At 41.9% G+C, this 15,869-nt stretch overlaps 1 protein-coding gene across 2 annotated transcripts in view; it reads left to right on the top strand.

Moving 5' to 3' along the window:
- The window catches only part of PDE7B (phosphodiesterase 7B), a 316,742-nt gene that overhangs the window by 294,604 nt on the left and 6,269 nt on the right, over positions 1–15,869 (top strand). For both annotated transcript variants that reach the window (XM_032407821.1, XM_032407820.1), the window contains 4 exons: positions 4,882–4,973; positions 7,436–7,580; positions 9,475–9,571; positions 14,027–14,107. In XM_032407821.1, coding sequence (XP_032263712.1) covers positions 4,882–4,973; positions 7,436–7,580; positions 9,475–9,571; positions 14,027–14,107 — 415 coding nt within the window. The remainder of the gene's footprint in view (positions 1–4,881; positions 4,974–7,435; positions 7,581–9,474; positions 9,572–14,026; positions 14,108–15,869) is intronic.

Below are 15,869 nucleotides of genomic sequence, written 5' to 3'. Positions count from 1 at the left end.
GTTCCCATTAAACAGGCTTCCCAGAAATCCCACACGACATTTCTGCTTACATTTAATGAGTCAGAATTAGCCAACTGATCCCACCTAGTTATAAAGAAGGCTGGAAAATGTTCTCTTTGAACCAGCCATGAGACCTTCTAAAAACTGAGGCTCTATGAATAAGGAGAAAAGGAAATAGATTGAGGGGATGAACGCCCAGGAGTCTCTGCTACACCTGATGCTTAATTTTAAAGCAGAAACCATCAGAATGATTAATCAGCATGGTCTTTCCCTTTATGTGACCTTCTCTCTCCAGTCTGTGAATTACTACAACATCCATGCAACTATTTTATTTTCCTTTTGTTGTTGTTAACACTGCTTTGGCTGTTTGATATCTCCACTATGATGTCCATGTGTCCAACAGACATCTAGAACTCAACATGTCCAACACTGAGGTCCTGTAAATCCACTCCACCTGCAACCTGCCCATCACAGGTAATGGGCATGCCATCCTTCCAGCTGCTCAGGCCAGAAACATTGCAGTCATCCTTACAGATCCAGATTAACCCTTCTCACCCCTTCCACCTCGCTCCCCAAGCCTCCATCATCTCTTGCCTGGATGACTGCTTTTACCCCCAAATAACTTCCTACGCCTGCTTCTACACTTATTCCCACCAAAGTCCACTTTCAACACAGCAGCCTCAGTGATCTTATTAAAATCTTTTATCATTTCCTTCCTCCCAAACTCCTGCAGTGGCTCCTTATTTCTCTCAGAGTAAAATCAAAACCTTTATAATAGCCAGAAGGCCATACATGATCTGGTTTCTCACTGTCTAACTTCTTATCCTAATACTTCCCCTCTCACACTCCCTCCTACCTTCAAGCCTTTGTTCAAATTTTACCTCTTACCCAACTACCTTAGCAGCCCCACTTCCAAAGGCTCTCAAATTCCCACTATTCCGCTCTATTTTTCTTCTTTCCATGCATTTACTATCTTTTGAGATGAATGCAATTTTTTTCAGAATTAAAGTATTTATTATGTTTATTGTTTATTATCTGACTCTCTTCATTCCTGCCACCACCAGTTCCCCGTCTGTCTCGTTTGTTGATGTAATCAGCGCCTAGAACAGAGTAAGTGTTCGATATATTTGTTGAATGAATAAAATAATATGTTCAGCAACTTATTTTGCAAATTAATAGAAAGTACTTTCTCTGTGCAAGGCTTAGAGTGGAGTGGATAAAAAAAGAACAAGACAGGTTTTCTACTCACATGTAGCTTATAATCTGGTAAGTGCATGAATAACTCTCACATACATCAATGGCACTGAGTCCTCCGGGACCCAGGACCTAAGTAATGCCAAAAGAAAGAGCTACAGGACTCAGCAAACCAAGTTTGCCTCTGACTGAAATGATTCCAAATGGCTTTGTGGATGGAGTATTTGAAGTGGACTTTGAAAGACAGGTGATAGTTTGATAAGTAAACACAGAGAAAGAGGTGTTTGAGGATTATAAACCACCTTGGAAGACATGAAACTAACAAAAGAACACTGAAAGGACAGTCATATATTAATAATTTAATAATTATGTCAACAGTATGTTACCATCTTACTAAAGTGGCATCATTTATTTGGACTATAAGAGCTTTATAGGAAAGGAGAGATAATGATATTCATTTGTCTCAAACGTGTAGGAATAGGATGGCAGTTGAGATAATTTTCTGAGAGCATTGAAAACTGAGCTAAGTAGTTAGGCTTCATTGATCTGATAAAGAATCATATAGGGTTTGGAGCATGGGAGAAAGCAGATGGCATAATCATACTGAAGTTCGGTGAACTCACTTAGGTGAACTCCTTGAATTGAGGGCGGCAATTTTGTCTTATTAATCTTTCCATTCCTAGTACCCACCATAGCACCTGGCATATTAGTAGGTGCTCAAAAAATATTAGTTTATATTTCAACCAATGATTAAGGAGACGATTAAAAACAAACTGTCAAGTGAACAAGTCACATTCTGGCCACTGTAGGGAGGATGGATTACAGGAGGTTAGAATTAAGAAGGATACTAAAGCATGGAAATAGGGTCACTTGAATGAAGGGAAGAGATGGCATAAGCATCACCATGTTGGAAGAACCAACAGGTCTAATCGGATATGCGGGCTAAAAGCCAATGAGATTAGTTCTTCCCCAACACAACCTAAATCTACTCAACTCCTAACATTCCAACTACAAGATTTTTTGCAGTGAAATCAAATTTAAAGGTAAATGCAAAGATTCCAATGTGGGGTTAGAAACTAACATCTCATTAAAACAATTAACCATAGACTTTTAAAATAGGTAATTTCTGGAAAATGAAGCATAACTGCAGGCATTCATCGGTTTATAACGGTCAGGCCTCTGAATGCTTGGATGTGGCCACACAGAGGAAATTCTTGGGAGGCAGCAAGGGGTGTGTGCAAAGCTTCGGCCTTGAGAACTGGCAGGCCTGGGTTTAAGGCCTTCCTCAACCACTCATAACTGTGCAGCCCTGCAGAGAGACCTGAAATTTTAGTATCTGTGACTTAATGATAAAAATAGTAGAGAGTTATGTGAAGATTGAATGAGATCAGATAGATGCCTGGCACAGAGTAGGTGCTTCGTAAATATTCATCCCCCCGGTTTTCTTTTCTTGTTCTCTGGAATCCATGGAACTACCCCTCCTTCCAACACAGTTCTGGCCAAAACATGCTTTTATTTATAATGACTCCTCCACGAAAATTTGTGTTTGTAATCATGTATTCTATTGTCTTTTATTCTGTGCCAGGGTCCAGGCTCACTCAGTTTCCTTCCACTTTCCCAGAGCTCAACTCCAAATATGGTTTCACCAGCAAATTTCCCAAGTATCCTTTTATCCTGTCTTCAGGAAGATTATTAATGAAGATGTAAAATCAGGCTGGCATGAGTAACAATGCTTAAGGCAATCCTCCAGACACTTTTGTTCCACTCAACAGGGATATGGTGTCATTTATCATTAGGTCTTGTTACAGTTTTCTGACCCCTTGAAAAATTTGCTCGTGTCCACACCCACAGGAATTAGTCTTGCAAGTGAACGCTCAGGAGGGACTGAATTAAATGTCACAGCACTACAGAACATCCGTCACATCACACTAACCTATCACTCTCTGCTCTTATAAATTTTGCAATCAAAACAAATTAGTCTGGCATGTTATTTCTAATAAACATTCTCTTTTGTTGTGTGTGGCTCATGCCCAAAAGGAGATAATAGACCAGTTGATAAAAGTCACCAAATCTCATCATTGGTTCAAACACGGTCAAGTGGCAAATAAAGAGTAATAATTCCTCGGCGAGGAGAGAAAGGAAGGGCAGCAGAGCGGCCTATACAAGATGCTGCCTCATGAAACTCACTCTACAAAGTCCAAAGGGAAATCATTGTCTGGTTTGAGAACCAAGGACAGTTAAGGTTTTCTTGAACTTGCTTTTTCCTAATGGACCCTAGACTGTATCACTCACGGGGGTTCTCTTTTTCCATTTGCTGAAAAAGTTGAGCATTGCATGGGTGGCTCAGTTACAGCGGGGCATGGGGGGCACAATGATGGGATAGTTCCCAATCTCTCTCCTGGCTCCATTTAGTCTCCATATTATTTTCCTTGCTTCTTCCTTCTCGATTTATGTTCGAACTGTGGAAAAATGAATATTATATAAAGTTCACCATATCAACCATTTTTAAATATACAATTCAATGGTATTAAGTACATCACCGCCATCCATCTCTAGAACTCTTTTCATCTTGCAAAACTGAAACTCTGTACTCATTACATAATAACTCCCTATTCCCCCAGCCCCTGGCAACCACTCTTCTTTCTGTCTCTATGAATTTGACTACTCTGGGTACCTCCTATACACAGAGTCATACGATACCTTATCATTTTTAACAAATGCTATCTTCCTGTATTTTATGTAAGTTTATAACCACATTTGAAACAAAATGGAGAATGAATAAATGAAAAAAAGCAAAAATATTTCCTGGGGACCAGAGGGATTCAATCCTATGTGCATCAGGTCAGTGGCAAGGTCATAATGCTTGCTGATTCGCATAAAACACAATGGATTGTAAGAACTAGTCGTTAATTTAAACAGTTAGCTAATGTGTACACAAGCAGCCTATTTAAGATAACAATAAGGTCAAAGGAGAGATGAAACATAGTAGAGGTTCCCACGAGGGAAGAAATATCAAGATCATTGAACAAGGAAGCAACTGTGGATTGAAACTCATCCCTAAAAGGCTAGATACCAATACACTGATCACGAAGGTTATTGATAAAGCCGCTTCCATAGCAGTGGTTCTCAAGCTCTAGTTAACATGAAAATTACTCACCACAAACCTACCAAATCAAAACTGTATTGACTGGGACTCAGGAATCTGAATATGTCACCAGCTGCAGGGCTGGTTCAGACACAGAAGGTTCTTATCGGCGTGGAGAAACAATGGTCAGTGCAGTGGATCGGAGGTTGTGAGGCCCGCCTCTGACCAGTTGAGTAGTATAATCTTGGATTATGTTATGCACATAGACACATGGTATCCATTACTGCCTATTTTTACCTGCTTCACTTGTTTTCTTCTACATTGAGTGCTGCCTGACTTAGCTACGAAAAACGGAGGCAGGGGCAAGAGAGAATGACCCACCAGGGGAGGGTCAGCAAGGGCCAGCCCAGCCACTACCCCGACACTATCCCACCATCATTATAAGCCTGTGGTTGTTTTATTTCATGTTCCCTTTCTCGTCTGCCCCTTTGTCACCAGGTAGACTGGCTGGAGGGAAAACACTGGCCTCAGGGAAACTGTGTGCAGTGTGAAAGATCAGACTCTGACTTCGCTCTCATTAATAGCTTTTTCTTTCTTTCTAGAATATGTCTGTGCTGGAGAATCACCACTGGCGATCTACAATCGGCATGCTTCGAGAATCAAGGCTTCTTGCTCACTTGCCAGAGGAAATGACGTAAGCGGTGTAGAGCTGAAACGTACTGATGTCCACACCTTAGAGATCAGCTCCTTTCTCCAGGGCATGCTGAAGACACCAGGGTTAATGGCAGGGAGCCAGCCGGCTGCGCTTCCTGCCCGCGCTTGGTTGTCGATCAGGTGTCAGTTACAGCAACCCAGAATCCGAATCTCTCCGTGAGCTTTGAAAGGCCCTTGCACAGTCTATGACCTAACATCAAGAAGAAGGATAATAAACAGCTCTCAGCTTTCACACTCTTCAGCATCAATGCTCTGCTTTGTCCAATTCTTGTCTTTTATGTTAGCAACATTGTCCTCCCACGAAGATCCAAATAATAAATATTTATCAAGAAGGAACACAGGAGATCTCAAGCTAGATTTAAGACTAGTTCAATAAAGTTTGTTTTGTAATGGCCAGTCTTAGCAAAAATAGAAGTCAGAAATTCTTTCCTGAACTGTCTTTTGTTAAAGTAACTGAATTGGCCCCGGCTGGGTTTTTTTGGCCATTAATTTACCTGTGTCTCTTGCATTTGAAACAGAAAGGGAGATACTAGTTTCCTGGTCCACTGTTTGTTAGCCCAGGTATTTAGGCCAAGTCCTACTAAATCCAAGGCCAGTACCTCATTTTCCACATGGTCCTGAGTTAACTGCTGTAACATCTTTCAAGGCCACCACTAATTCTGACCTGTTAAATTAAACGCGCAGAGCCCAGGATAGCTAGAGGAGAGTAGATAGATAAATCCCTGCACCCTTCTTTCTGAAGGTTGCATAACTTAAAGTCAAGTGCCAAGTTGCATCTCTATAGAACAGGCAGTGTGCTCTGGGCTCCTACGTTTATTCCTGGCCCTGTGATACTACCTGGTGCTGTTTCCTAGCACCCAGAGGAATGTGGCATTTGCAGGAAGAATTTTAAATCTGATAGCTTTTTACCTCCTGGAATGAAATAAAACCAATCATCATGCATGGCATAAAAACCTGTGCCTTTTGCTAGAACAGTTGGAAAGATCCAAAGAACTAAATGCAAAAGAACTAAAAACTTGAGTAAGAAATCAAGTAAGAAGGAGAAGAAAGGAGGAGGTAAGTGGCAGGGACAGCTAAAGAAAGAAAGGAGAGAGGAGAGAGAAGGAGAGAGAGCAGACAGGAAAGAACAAAACTAAAGGAAGAAAGGAGGGAAGGACTCGGGACCAGACTTGTCTCACCCGCCTTAATCCTGCTGATTGCTCAGCTATATTCATTTCCTGAGATACGCCTACTCATCCCTATGGATTCCAGATAAAAATGCCATGTTTGTTATGCCTTTGTAGGATGCAGCGTTATAAATCACTTTTGTAGGAAGAATAATTGTTACACAATAATTCAAAAAGGGATATGGGGGCAGGTGCAGGAGTCAGTCCTTGTATGCAGTTGCCTATGTATTCATGTTCTCGACCTGGCTGGGGATGACAGATATTTACTTCATACCTATTCATTCAACTCTGTGTGCTCTATGCATCCTACAAAATAAAAGGATATAAAGTCTGACACCATATACCTAAGACGTGGGGGGCAGAGGAGTAAAGAATGAGTTCAAACATAAGCGACCATCAACTTCACATAGACTGCTAAATGCAGATGTTATATACAAACCTAAATATATTGAATTTTTATTATTTATTTATTGTGGTGGGCAGCAAAGCAAGGTTTATTGAGCGATAGCAAAGTGATAGTACAAAGCTCCCAAGGAGGGAGGGGACCTGAGAGGGTTGCCCTATATTGAATTTTTAAAGATGAATTTTTAAAAATAGTTACAGATCTTTTCTTCTATTGATTACCTTCTCGGTGTGAGGTAAAGCTCTAATTTGCTTAATTTTCCAAAATATCTCATTTTCCCTATACCATTTGTTGACTAATATATTGCTTGCCCACTGGTTTTTAATGGTGTCTTAACTACCCATGATTCTTTTTTAAGTTCCGGTATCTTTCCTGGCCTATTTTGTTCCGTTGGTGTATCTTTCCATACCATAGCATAGTCACTATTATTATCTTCCTCATTAGTACTATCATTATGCCCTTTTCTCCCCATGCAAATCTGAATGTTTGAGCTGGTTTCAACTCTTTAGGAGCACAACCCAAACTCCTGCGATTCTATCAGTCCTTTTGTGTCCCACTTAAAGCATGCATTTCTAGTCAATTTTCAGGTTTTAGACCCATGGTTACCATGGGAATGTATAAACTACCACAACTTTGTTCACTCAAGGTTTCAATCACGCTGTACAGTTATTAGCACACCTCCTGCCCAAAGACAGAAGTGACCGTGGGTGAGAGAATCCCCCTTGGGCTCAGAGGGACTGGACTCTCGGTGACAAACAGAATCAAAGGCAGAAATGAGGTTACAAGCCACCTGATGGTGGCAGAATCAATCACCCTCCTCAAAAGGATCTGCTTTGTGTGTGTGTGTCTTCTCTTTCCCTCTTGTGGATGCAGACAGGATATTGAACAGCAGCTGGGCTCCTTGATCTTGGCAACAGACATCAACAGGCAGAATGAATTTCTGACCAGATTGAAAACGCACCTCCACAATAAAGATTTAAGACTGGAGGATGTACACGACAGGCATTTTATGCTTCAGGTAAACAACAACAACAACAACCCAAAGGCTGCCATCCTTGCTGAGTAAAAACGCTTCTTCGGGATGTGATCAGTCACTTTAGCACCTGTGAGAAGGAGTATCCCCCACTGGATAAGTTAGAGCAGTGACCGACCTTATGAAAAGCTCTGAGACACATGAAATTTTTAAGTGGTTTCCAAGCAAGCAAAATCTGGGTTTCGCATCATTAAGTTGATAATCTCTCACTTTTCCTTGATCGGTAGCCGAGTAACCACAAAGTAGCCCTGCGGGACGATTGTACGTGGTAAGAACCTACCACGTTTTGTGGCTCAATGTAGAAGTGACCACTGTGATACCTGAACAATTTAGAAATACCGTTTCTGTAACACAAAACTAGATTATATTAACTGTAGCACGAACAAAATTGAAAACCAAGTAATCTTCCTTCACGTAAAACCTGTTTCATCAAACCCTGCTTTACTTCCTTTTATTCCTAAATTCATCACTCACAAACATGTTTACCTAGTCTTACCAATTTTAGACGCCAGTCAATAAATTAGGTTAAGTTTAACTGAATGAACTAAATTGTGTCAGGCGCGACCCTTCCTGCTTCATTCCACGGCAAGAAGGCATTTGTGACATGAGAACAAGAAGACGAGTGGACCCCAGGAGTGGAGGTCTGAGCTGGTGTCTAAACCAGAGCCCTTTTCTTGTATTTTCTCTTGTCTTCCTTCTTTCCTTTTGGCACAAAAGGCTGAATGGATGGACCCTGGATTCATCTAGATAGACCAACTTTACCCAGGGAAATGGTGCTGCACACGGCAGACTGAACCGGACAGTGGTTTTATTCCATGCCTTCCTGCTGCCCTCTGTGGCTGTCCCCAGTGCTCCATCCTTCTGAGAAAATGCCTTCCTCCCAGCTGTAGAACTAGGTCTCTGTCCTTCTTTTCTTTCCAAACTCGTGTTCAGTCCCTGGGTGCCACAAGGATCAAGGTATCTGGTGCTCACGACTCCAGCTTGGTTGGGAGTAGCTGAAAGAATTGGCCGGCACACTTGCATCTCAAAAGGAAAACTTGCTAACGCAAATGAATTCCTGAAGGGCAGAGCCTGGAGGTGACTTCTGCCCCTCACCTACTCCATCTGGACTGGTGTCCCCCTCAACAATCAAATTGGTAGCTTTAATATGATCGGGGCTTTCCCAGACGCCAGCACGGTCAGCGATTCTATGATGCCAAGGAACTGGGTCAAAACAGATAGACTTTGCTGGTGGGCAGGGCGCGCTAGCGGGGGCCCATCTCAGCGGGCAGTGGTTAAGGGAGAGAATCTACTTTTCTGGGAATTCAAGGTAACCCTCTTAGAGTCAGCATCCCCGATCCAGACCAGTGTGAGGTAAGCCTTGAATGAGCTTTGCAAACAACACGCTCCAAGGTTTGATAGGACCGAGCTCCCTGGCTGGCAGTCGGGGCTTGCTTAGGACACAGACACAGGCACGAGAGCGCACGCAGAGGTGAAGTGACACACGGAGTCTGTCAGTGTGGCCACTGTGAGGGTGAGGTCCAAATGATCTCACTGGAACCTGGCTGGGGCCCCTGCGGCTTCCCTGCTCTCAAGGGGTGGGGCGAGAGAAGGAGCCAGACTGCCCGCTTTCTTTGGCCACCCCACGCCAAGCCTCCTCCAGAAAGCTCTGTGTCCTTGGACGGTGGCGCTTCTCTCCTTCTCAAAGCTATAAAGTGGGAATTCTGAATGAAGGTTTTGTGTGGTGGTGAAGAAGTGCTGTTTCTTGAAGAGGCGCTCTGTAAATATGGGCTTGGGACCATGAGGCACCCTGGAGGGTGGGACGGGCCCTTGGGCATAGGGTGCATTTGCTGCTGAGGGTCATCCTCTGACCATCTCTCCCCGCCCTGTCATTTCTCAGATTGCCTTGAAGTGTGCCGACATTTGCAATCCTTGCAGAATCTGGGAGATGAGCAAGCAATGGAGTGAAAGAGTCTGTGAAGAATTCTACAGGCAAGGTTAGTCGTGATCTGACAGCTGAGTTCTCCCCGCCCCTCTTCCTGTTGGACGTTTATCCTAATCAAACAGGAAATGGCAATCTATCATGACATTTGTTCTTTCATCAACTCTTTCCTAACCTTTCTCTTTGACTCTCTTGCAAACCATCTGGCCCTTTTTTGGAAATAATTTAAAAATAAATAACACTGTCTTACTATGAAAACAGGTAGTCAAGAGGTATAATAAAAATGAGCAAAAGTGGGAAATAAATGTATGTGTGTGTATATATTTATATATATGTATATGTCATTTTTTTAATGGCTTTCCTCTGTGGATGTAAGAATGTGAGGGACAGCTTGATTTTTACTCTGACCTTCATTTTAAAGAGCTTAACACAGCCTAAAGGCGAAATGCCGTTTGGGGTCAATGTTTTCAGCTCTGAAGGGACTTAGACTCCTTCTGTATTCCTTCCCCTGCCCTCCTTAAACAAAGTTAGTAATGAACCCGAGCACAACTGACCAAGAATTGAGCTCATCCTCTCAAACATATTCAGGGAGGAGAGAAATGGCCTCAAGTTCGGTATAATTTTTAAGAGATTAACCTCATTCAGAAATAAGGCTATGAATTAGCGAACAGGATCTGGACGCTGGGTGGGATATCGGCCTTTAAACACAGCCTCGTTTCCTCAGGCCTGGTTTCAGTGCTCAGGATGTCTGTTCAGGCACAACAGTGCCCTGACGTTAGTGACAGGATCAGCTTTGAGAGGCTGAGAACAAATAAAGCCTGAAGTGTCCCACATACCAGCTCTGTGGGGAGGTCAGGTAGCGACAGTGAGGCTTTTGGAGAAGCTTCCATCGAAAGATGTGTCAGTGTCATTGAGATGGTCCCAAAGGCAGAAGACAAAGCAGAAGGGGTTGGGTTCACGTGGGGCCAGGAGGCTCTGCTACCATCTCTTTCGCTCAGAGGAAAAGCGCTCATGGAGTGCCCACAACTCTGTGTGACTTCACTTCGACTGAGTGTGAGTGGCTAGAAGTCAGAAATCAGTTCTCTTGTGGCCTATGATATAAAATCTCGACAGAGAGAAAACAAAAGGAAATATGATGAAATTGGAACAGGAGGCTTAGATCAGACAAGTATTTACTCTGTGATATAGAAAATATTGAAATAGCAATATGAGAGAAGGGCTACGATCCTCATGCTTGGAAATCAAACGATGGGGCAGAAAAGAGATCCTCCTCTGTCCCTCTTGGTTTTGACTCAGTCGTCTGCCCCTGTTGGCACTGATTGCCATTTAACCCTTTCCTTTGCTTATCTTACCTCCTATTTAGATGATGAGCAACTTGAGGCAGGAGGCCATGTCCCTTGGGCAGATAGTAAGCCCCACGGAGCTGGGGAATTGAAGTTATTAACTACATGGAGTAAATAGGACCAACCAAGAAAGGGAATCCATAAGATCTCTTTACCAAAACCCATTGTTGTCCTAACAATATATGCACATGCAGTGTTATAAGATAGAACAAACTAGAACACGTGTAACTCTGACCACAAAAGGTGAGCTTCCATGCACTTTGCTCTGGCGTGTCTCCTGGCAGAGGAAGGAATACAGAGAGGGTATGTCAGGTCCTTTTTAATTTAATAGCATTATGGTCATGCAGAAGTTCTACCTGTTTAAAAGGAGAAAGAAAGACTGGACTCTCTGGTCATCCAAACTGCCTATCCTCTTTAGGGAATTAATTTTTGTAATTCTATAAGCACCATTTGTATCATTTTGATCAATCTTATTCTGGCTCTCAGTTTAGGATTTGGGTTTCCACAGACTGCTCATAGTCTTAGCCCAAGTATCTAAGTATCTTTAATTGCTCATGATGCTGAGCAGAGGAAAACTTTTAAAATCAAGGTTGAGGACTTAGGGGGGAAGGAAGATGACATCCCATGAATTAGGAAAATAGCATTAAATTCTGAGAACAGAAATTAGGATTCTGAACATCATTCAACTCCCTCCTCTCCATGTTTTAAGGAAGTAGAATCTCTGTCTTGTAACCACCGATTGATAGCTTCTCAATCAACCAAGATTCCCAAGAGTTTCTATTGAACATCTGCTTCCAGCTTTGTCTAAACCTTAGCACAACTGTTAGTTTCCCTATGTACAAAGCCCCATGGAGGGGTCGTGAAGGATACAAAGAAGTATAGTTAATGGTTCATAACCTCAAGATACTAGGCAGTAAATTTCCTGGAGGAGCAAAATGATGCAACTTTCCTCTTTGTATTCTCTACATTGATTAACAGAGAATCTGAAATGTACAGTTCTTTATAAGTCTATGTTGAATGAATAACCGATCTAATTGGATGACCTCTCAGTGGAGGTCACAGGAGTAGATTGGTACTGAGGACATAGACTCTGAACTGGATGTGTTGGAGGATGTGTAGTTAGTGTCCTGTATTTTCCAATAGGAGAGCCATGAAGCATATGTGACTAGTTAAATTTAAAATAATTAAATTTAATTAAATTCAAATTTTAGTTCCTCGGTTTTATTGATCATATTGCAAAAAGCCACTATGCTGGGCAGTGCAGAGAACATTTCCATCATTGCCAAAAGTCCTGTTGGATGCTGTTGGTCTGCCTAGGGAGGGATAGACATGGACAAAGGCACTGAAATGGGGACCTGCTTCATATAGCAACCCGGACCCATAGAAAGCAAGAATGTGGGGATTTGTGGATTTGTACACTAACCAGGCTCAAGTAGAGAACATGACAATGAGAGTCATCTTAGAAAGTGCAATTGAGGCAACACATATATTCGAAGTAGAAGAAATACTGAAGGAAGAAAACTAGCTAAGAAGCAAACACTAAAAGTGAGTTATTAATAAGCCAGAATAGAGTGAAGCAGAGTGTGAATAGGGGAAAAAAGATATCCCAAGAGAGGAATAGACAAGCTTTGATGCCACAATATGGAAGGTGAAGGGAAGGGAGAAATCAAAGATGATTCCTCCAAAGTGTCAAGCCTGACTGAAAAATCACGATGAATAGAATTATGGAAGTTAGGAGTAGAACTCATTTTAATATTAGAACTCATTTTATTTTTTTTTTAAGATTTTATTTATTTATTTGACAGAGACAGAGAGATAGCGAGAGCAGGAACACAAGCAGGGGGAGTGGGAGAGGGAGAAGCAGGCTTCCCGCGGAGCAGGGAGCCCGACGCGGGGCTCGATCCCAGGACCCTGGGATCATGACCTGAGCCGAAGGCAGACGCTTAACGAATGAGCCACCCAGGTGCCACCCATCATGCCCTGTCCTCAGAAGGCTATTATCATCTGGTTTCCCTGGGTTCCTCGGGTTAAGCCACACTGATCTCCTTACCTCAGTCGTGAGAATAACCAGGGCCCAGGGGACCACAGGAGGCAGGGCTACAGGCTTAAAACAAATGACAGAGGTGTGGCAGCTCTTAGGTTCCAGCTCAGCTGTTAGGTGCAGACACTTTGGAGCCAGACTTTTAGGTTGGAATCTAGGCTCCCCCCTTTACTAGTAATGTGACAACTTGGGTCAAAATACTTCCCTTCATCTCAGTTTCTTCATCTGTAATATGGGTACTACAATGAAGTTGTTATGAGGATGAAATTAATTAACATATGTAAAATGCTTAGAATAGTGCCTGGCACGCACTAAGCACGATACAAATGTTGTATTTCGATCTCCTCTCGTTTAGAGGTGTACATTCACAACTGTGAACTCAGCTAATGTTTCTGAGGACCAGCTTCTCTACTGATTAACCAGACTGTTTTTCCCAACACAAAATTTACCCATAATCTTTCAGCCCCCGAAGGATTGGTAAAGTATTCTGATAAAGCTTTACATGGTACATTTGGCCTTTGGTCTTCTAGCTGGCAAAGGCATTGAAAAGAAGTATTTTTCTGAATTTTATACTTTTTTTTAACTTTAGTTACACAAGGTGACACTAAGTCGGATTAAAGGTGATAATCTTTATTTCTGCTTAATATTGTAGCTATAGACGGAGATGTTCCTCAAGTGAGATTTTCTAGTCCCTCACCTCCACCCATTTCCTGCCTGCTCACTATTCCTGGTTGTTCAGAGGAAATCAGACTAGGCTCAGGCCGGGGGAAAGGCTGGGGGAGCACAAAATCTGTTCTCTTAACCTGTAACTTAAAGCCAGAACTTCTATTTCATGTAGGAAATTGCTCATTACTTGTATCCTTGTTTTTATAGATCTTGGTCAAAAGTTTATTCTAGCCCCAGAGCATACCTATTTACAATGAGCCTATTGTAAATGGTCCTTGACACTCTTGATATTTTCAATTTTCAGAAGCTACCAGAGCAAGCGGGTGCTAGGGAGTTCCTAATGGTAACAGGCAGCAAACGGTAATTCCCAGAATAACTTCTTTGAACTAGATCACTAAAGCTAGAAACACTCATTTTTACAAATTCTAGATTACCAGTGTTTCTTCTTCTTTCTTCTTAGGTGACCTTGAACAGAAATTTGAACTGGAAATCAGTCCGCTTTGTAATCAACAGAAAGATTCGATCCCTAGCATACAAATTGGTGAGTTGAATTCAGTTTTAATTTTTTTTTTCAGTTTTAATTTTAAATAAATACTTTTGGTACCTCTGCCAGAGTCACAAAGAAAAGAAAATCTACACGCAGCCTTTGAAAAATCCAAACTGGAGGTTTAATGAATGGCTGAGTCCAAATAAACCCTCTAATCATGACTGATCTACTGGGTAATTTCCAACTGAGCAACTATGAAAAATGGAGTAAAGGCTTTGTGTCAGACCCTTAACTAGCCTCTATTAACTTCGTAGTTCAGAATCGAATCAAAACCAAATCGAGTAGAAGGAAAGTCATGAGAACCAACTATTTGCTGCTGAGGAACAGATTAGTTCACACTGTTTAGAACCTGATGAGTGGGAAGTCGGCAGAATCAACCTTGAGGACCTTTCCAATCTGCCCCACTACCCTTCATCCCCAACGCGATCCCAAGGGCCCATGCTCTGCAAACCATGTTATCGCTTGTGGCCCAGGGTCCCATGCTTCTCTACTCTCCACTTCAAAACTTACTTTCAGTCTTATTCTCAAGAATCAATTGCAGTAAACTGTTCAACTGTGATGCTAATGCATCTAAAATAATTATTACTTTATGCATAAAATCATTAAACAAATCAAATGGTGGAAATTTCAGGCACATAGGAAATTATTTTTGATCCAGTAAGAGTTACTATCGGTTCTTAAAACACTCTACCAATTCCATCTACATTTAAGGCAAGTCCTTCATTCCCTTGCAGTTCCTTCCAGTTAAAACCAAACTTAGAAGTTGAACTCTCTTACTCATAAACTAGCCCTGACATGTCCTAGCTCCCACAGACCTCAGAGAGCTTAATGCATTCACAGGGTGCAGCCCTCTGCAAGGCTCAAGGCTTAAAGCCCCTACTTGGGAGGGAACGGGGCATCAGAAAAAAATAAGCTGAAAATTAGGAAAACCAGAGCAAGTTAGTCAAATAATAGTATGCTTATAATCACTGGGAGTCAAACCGAATCCACAAAAGAGTCATAAAGTCATCCTCAGGAAATAGAAACAAAATTAATCTAGTTACAAAGATTTGAATAACGTATGCAAATATTAAAATAGATATATTGAAATTATGGGATTATTGGTGATCCATTGTTTTCCAAATTGCCCTTAGTATTGTTATGTTGTTTTTACAATTAAACTGATTCTTTCACCCAAAAAAGGAAAAGGTGGGAGTGTTATAAAAAAAATAAAAATTAAATTAAAAAAAACAACCAGGAAGAATCCAGGGCAATGACATACTACAGAATCCCTGGGACAGTGTGGGACGGGGAGCAGCATCAGCAGAAATCAGACTTGGTGTCCTTGGAGCCAATCCCCCCCTCTCAGGTTGCTTTAGTTATGGAGGTTCTGCAGATGCGATTTAAAAGGAATAGACCCTGACCAAAATCCCAACCCTGGGGCCCTGTTTGTTAAGCTGTGGCTAGAAAGAAATTTGCCAGGCTCCTGTTAAAGACATTTTGTGAAAAGCATTCACATTGTTAAGCACACAACCTGGATTTGCAAGAGAGACCTGATTTTAGAGATTCTACCCTGTTGTTGTTATGAGAACACATTTATTTTGTCAGATCATATGTCCTGGTTTTCAGCACAGGAAAATGTGGTTACCATAGATACCTGTTTTAAAATGGGGTGGGGATTGAGTGAATAGGAAAGTCTCAGGGATGCTACACCAGCACACCAATAATAGAGAGAAAGAGAAGGTGATGATAAAACAACCCTTCGTACATAAATCTT

The sequence above is a fragment of the Phoca vitulina genome, unplaced genomic scaffold (genome assembly GCF_004348235.1).
Source record: "Phoca vitulina isolate PV1807 unplaced genomic scaffold, GSC_HSeal_1.0 scaffold9, whole genome shotgun sequence".
NCBI classification, from domain to species: Eukaryota; Metazoa; Chordata; class Mammalia; order Carnivora; family Phocidae; genus Phoca; species Phoca vitulina.
Note: the sequence above shows the minus strand (reverse complement) of the source record. Positions and strands in the feature narration are given on the sequence as shown.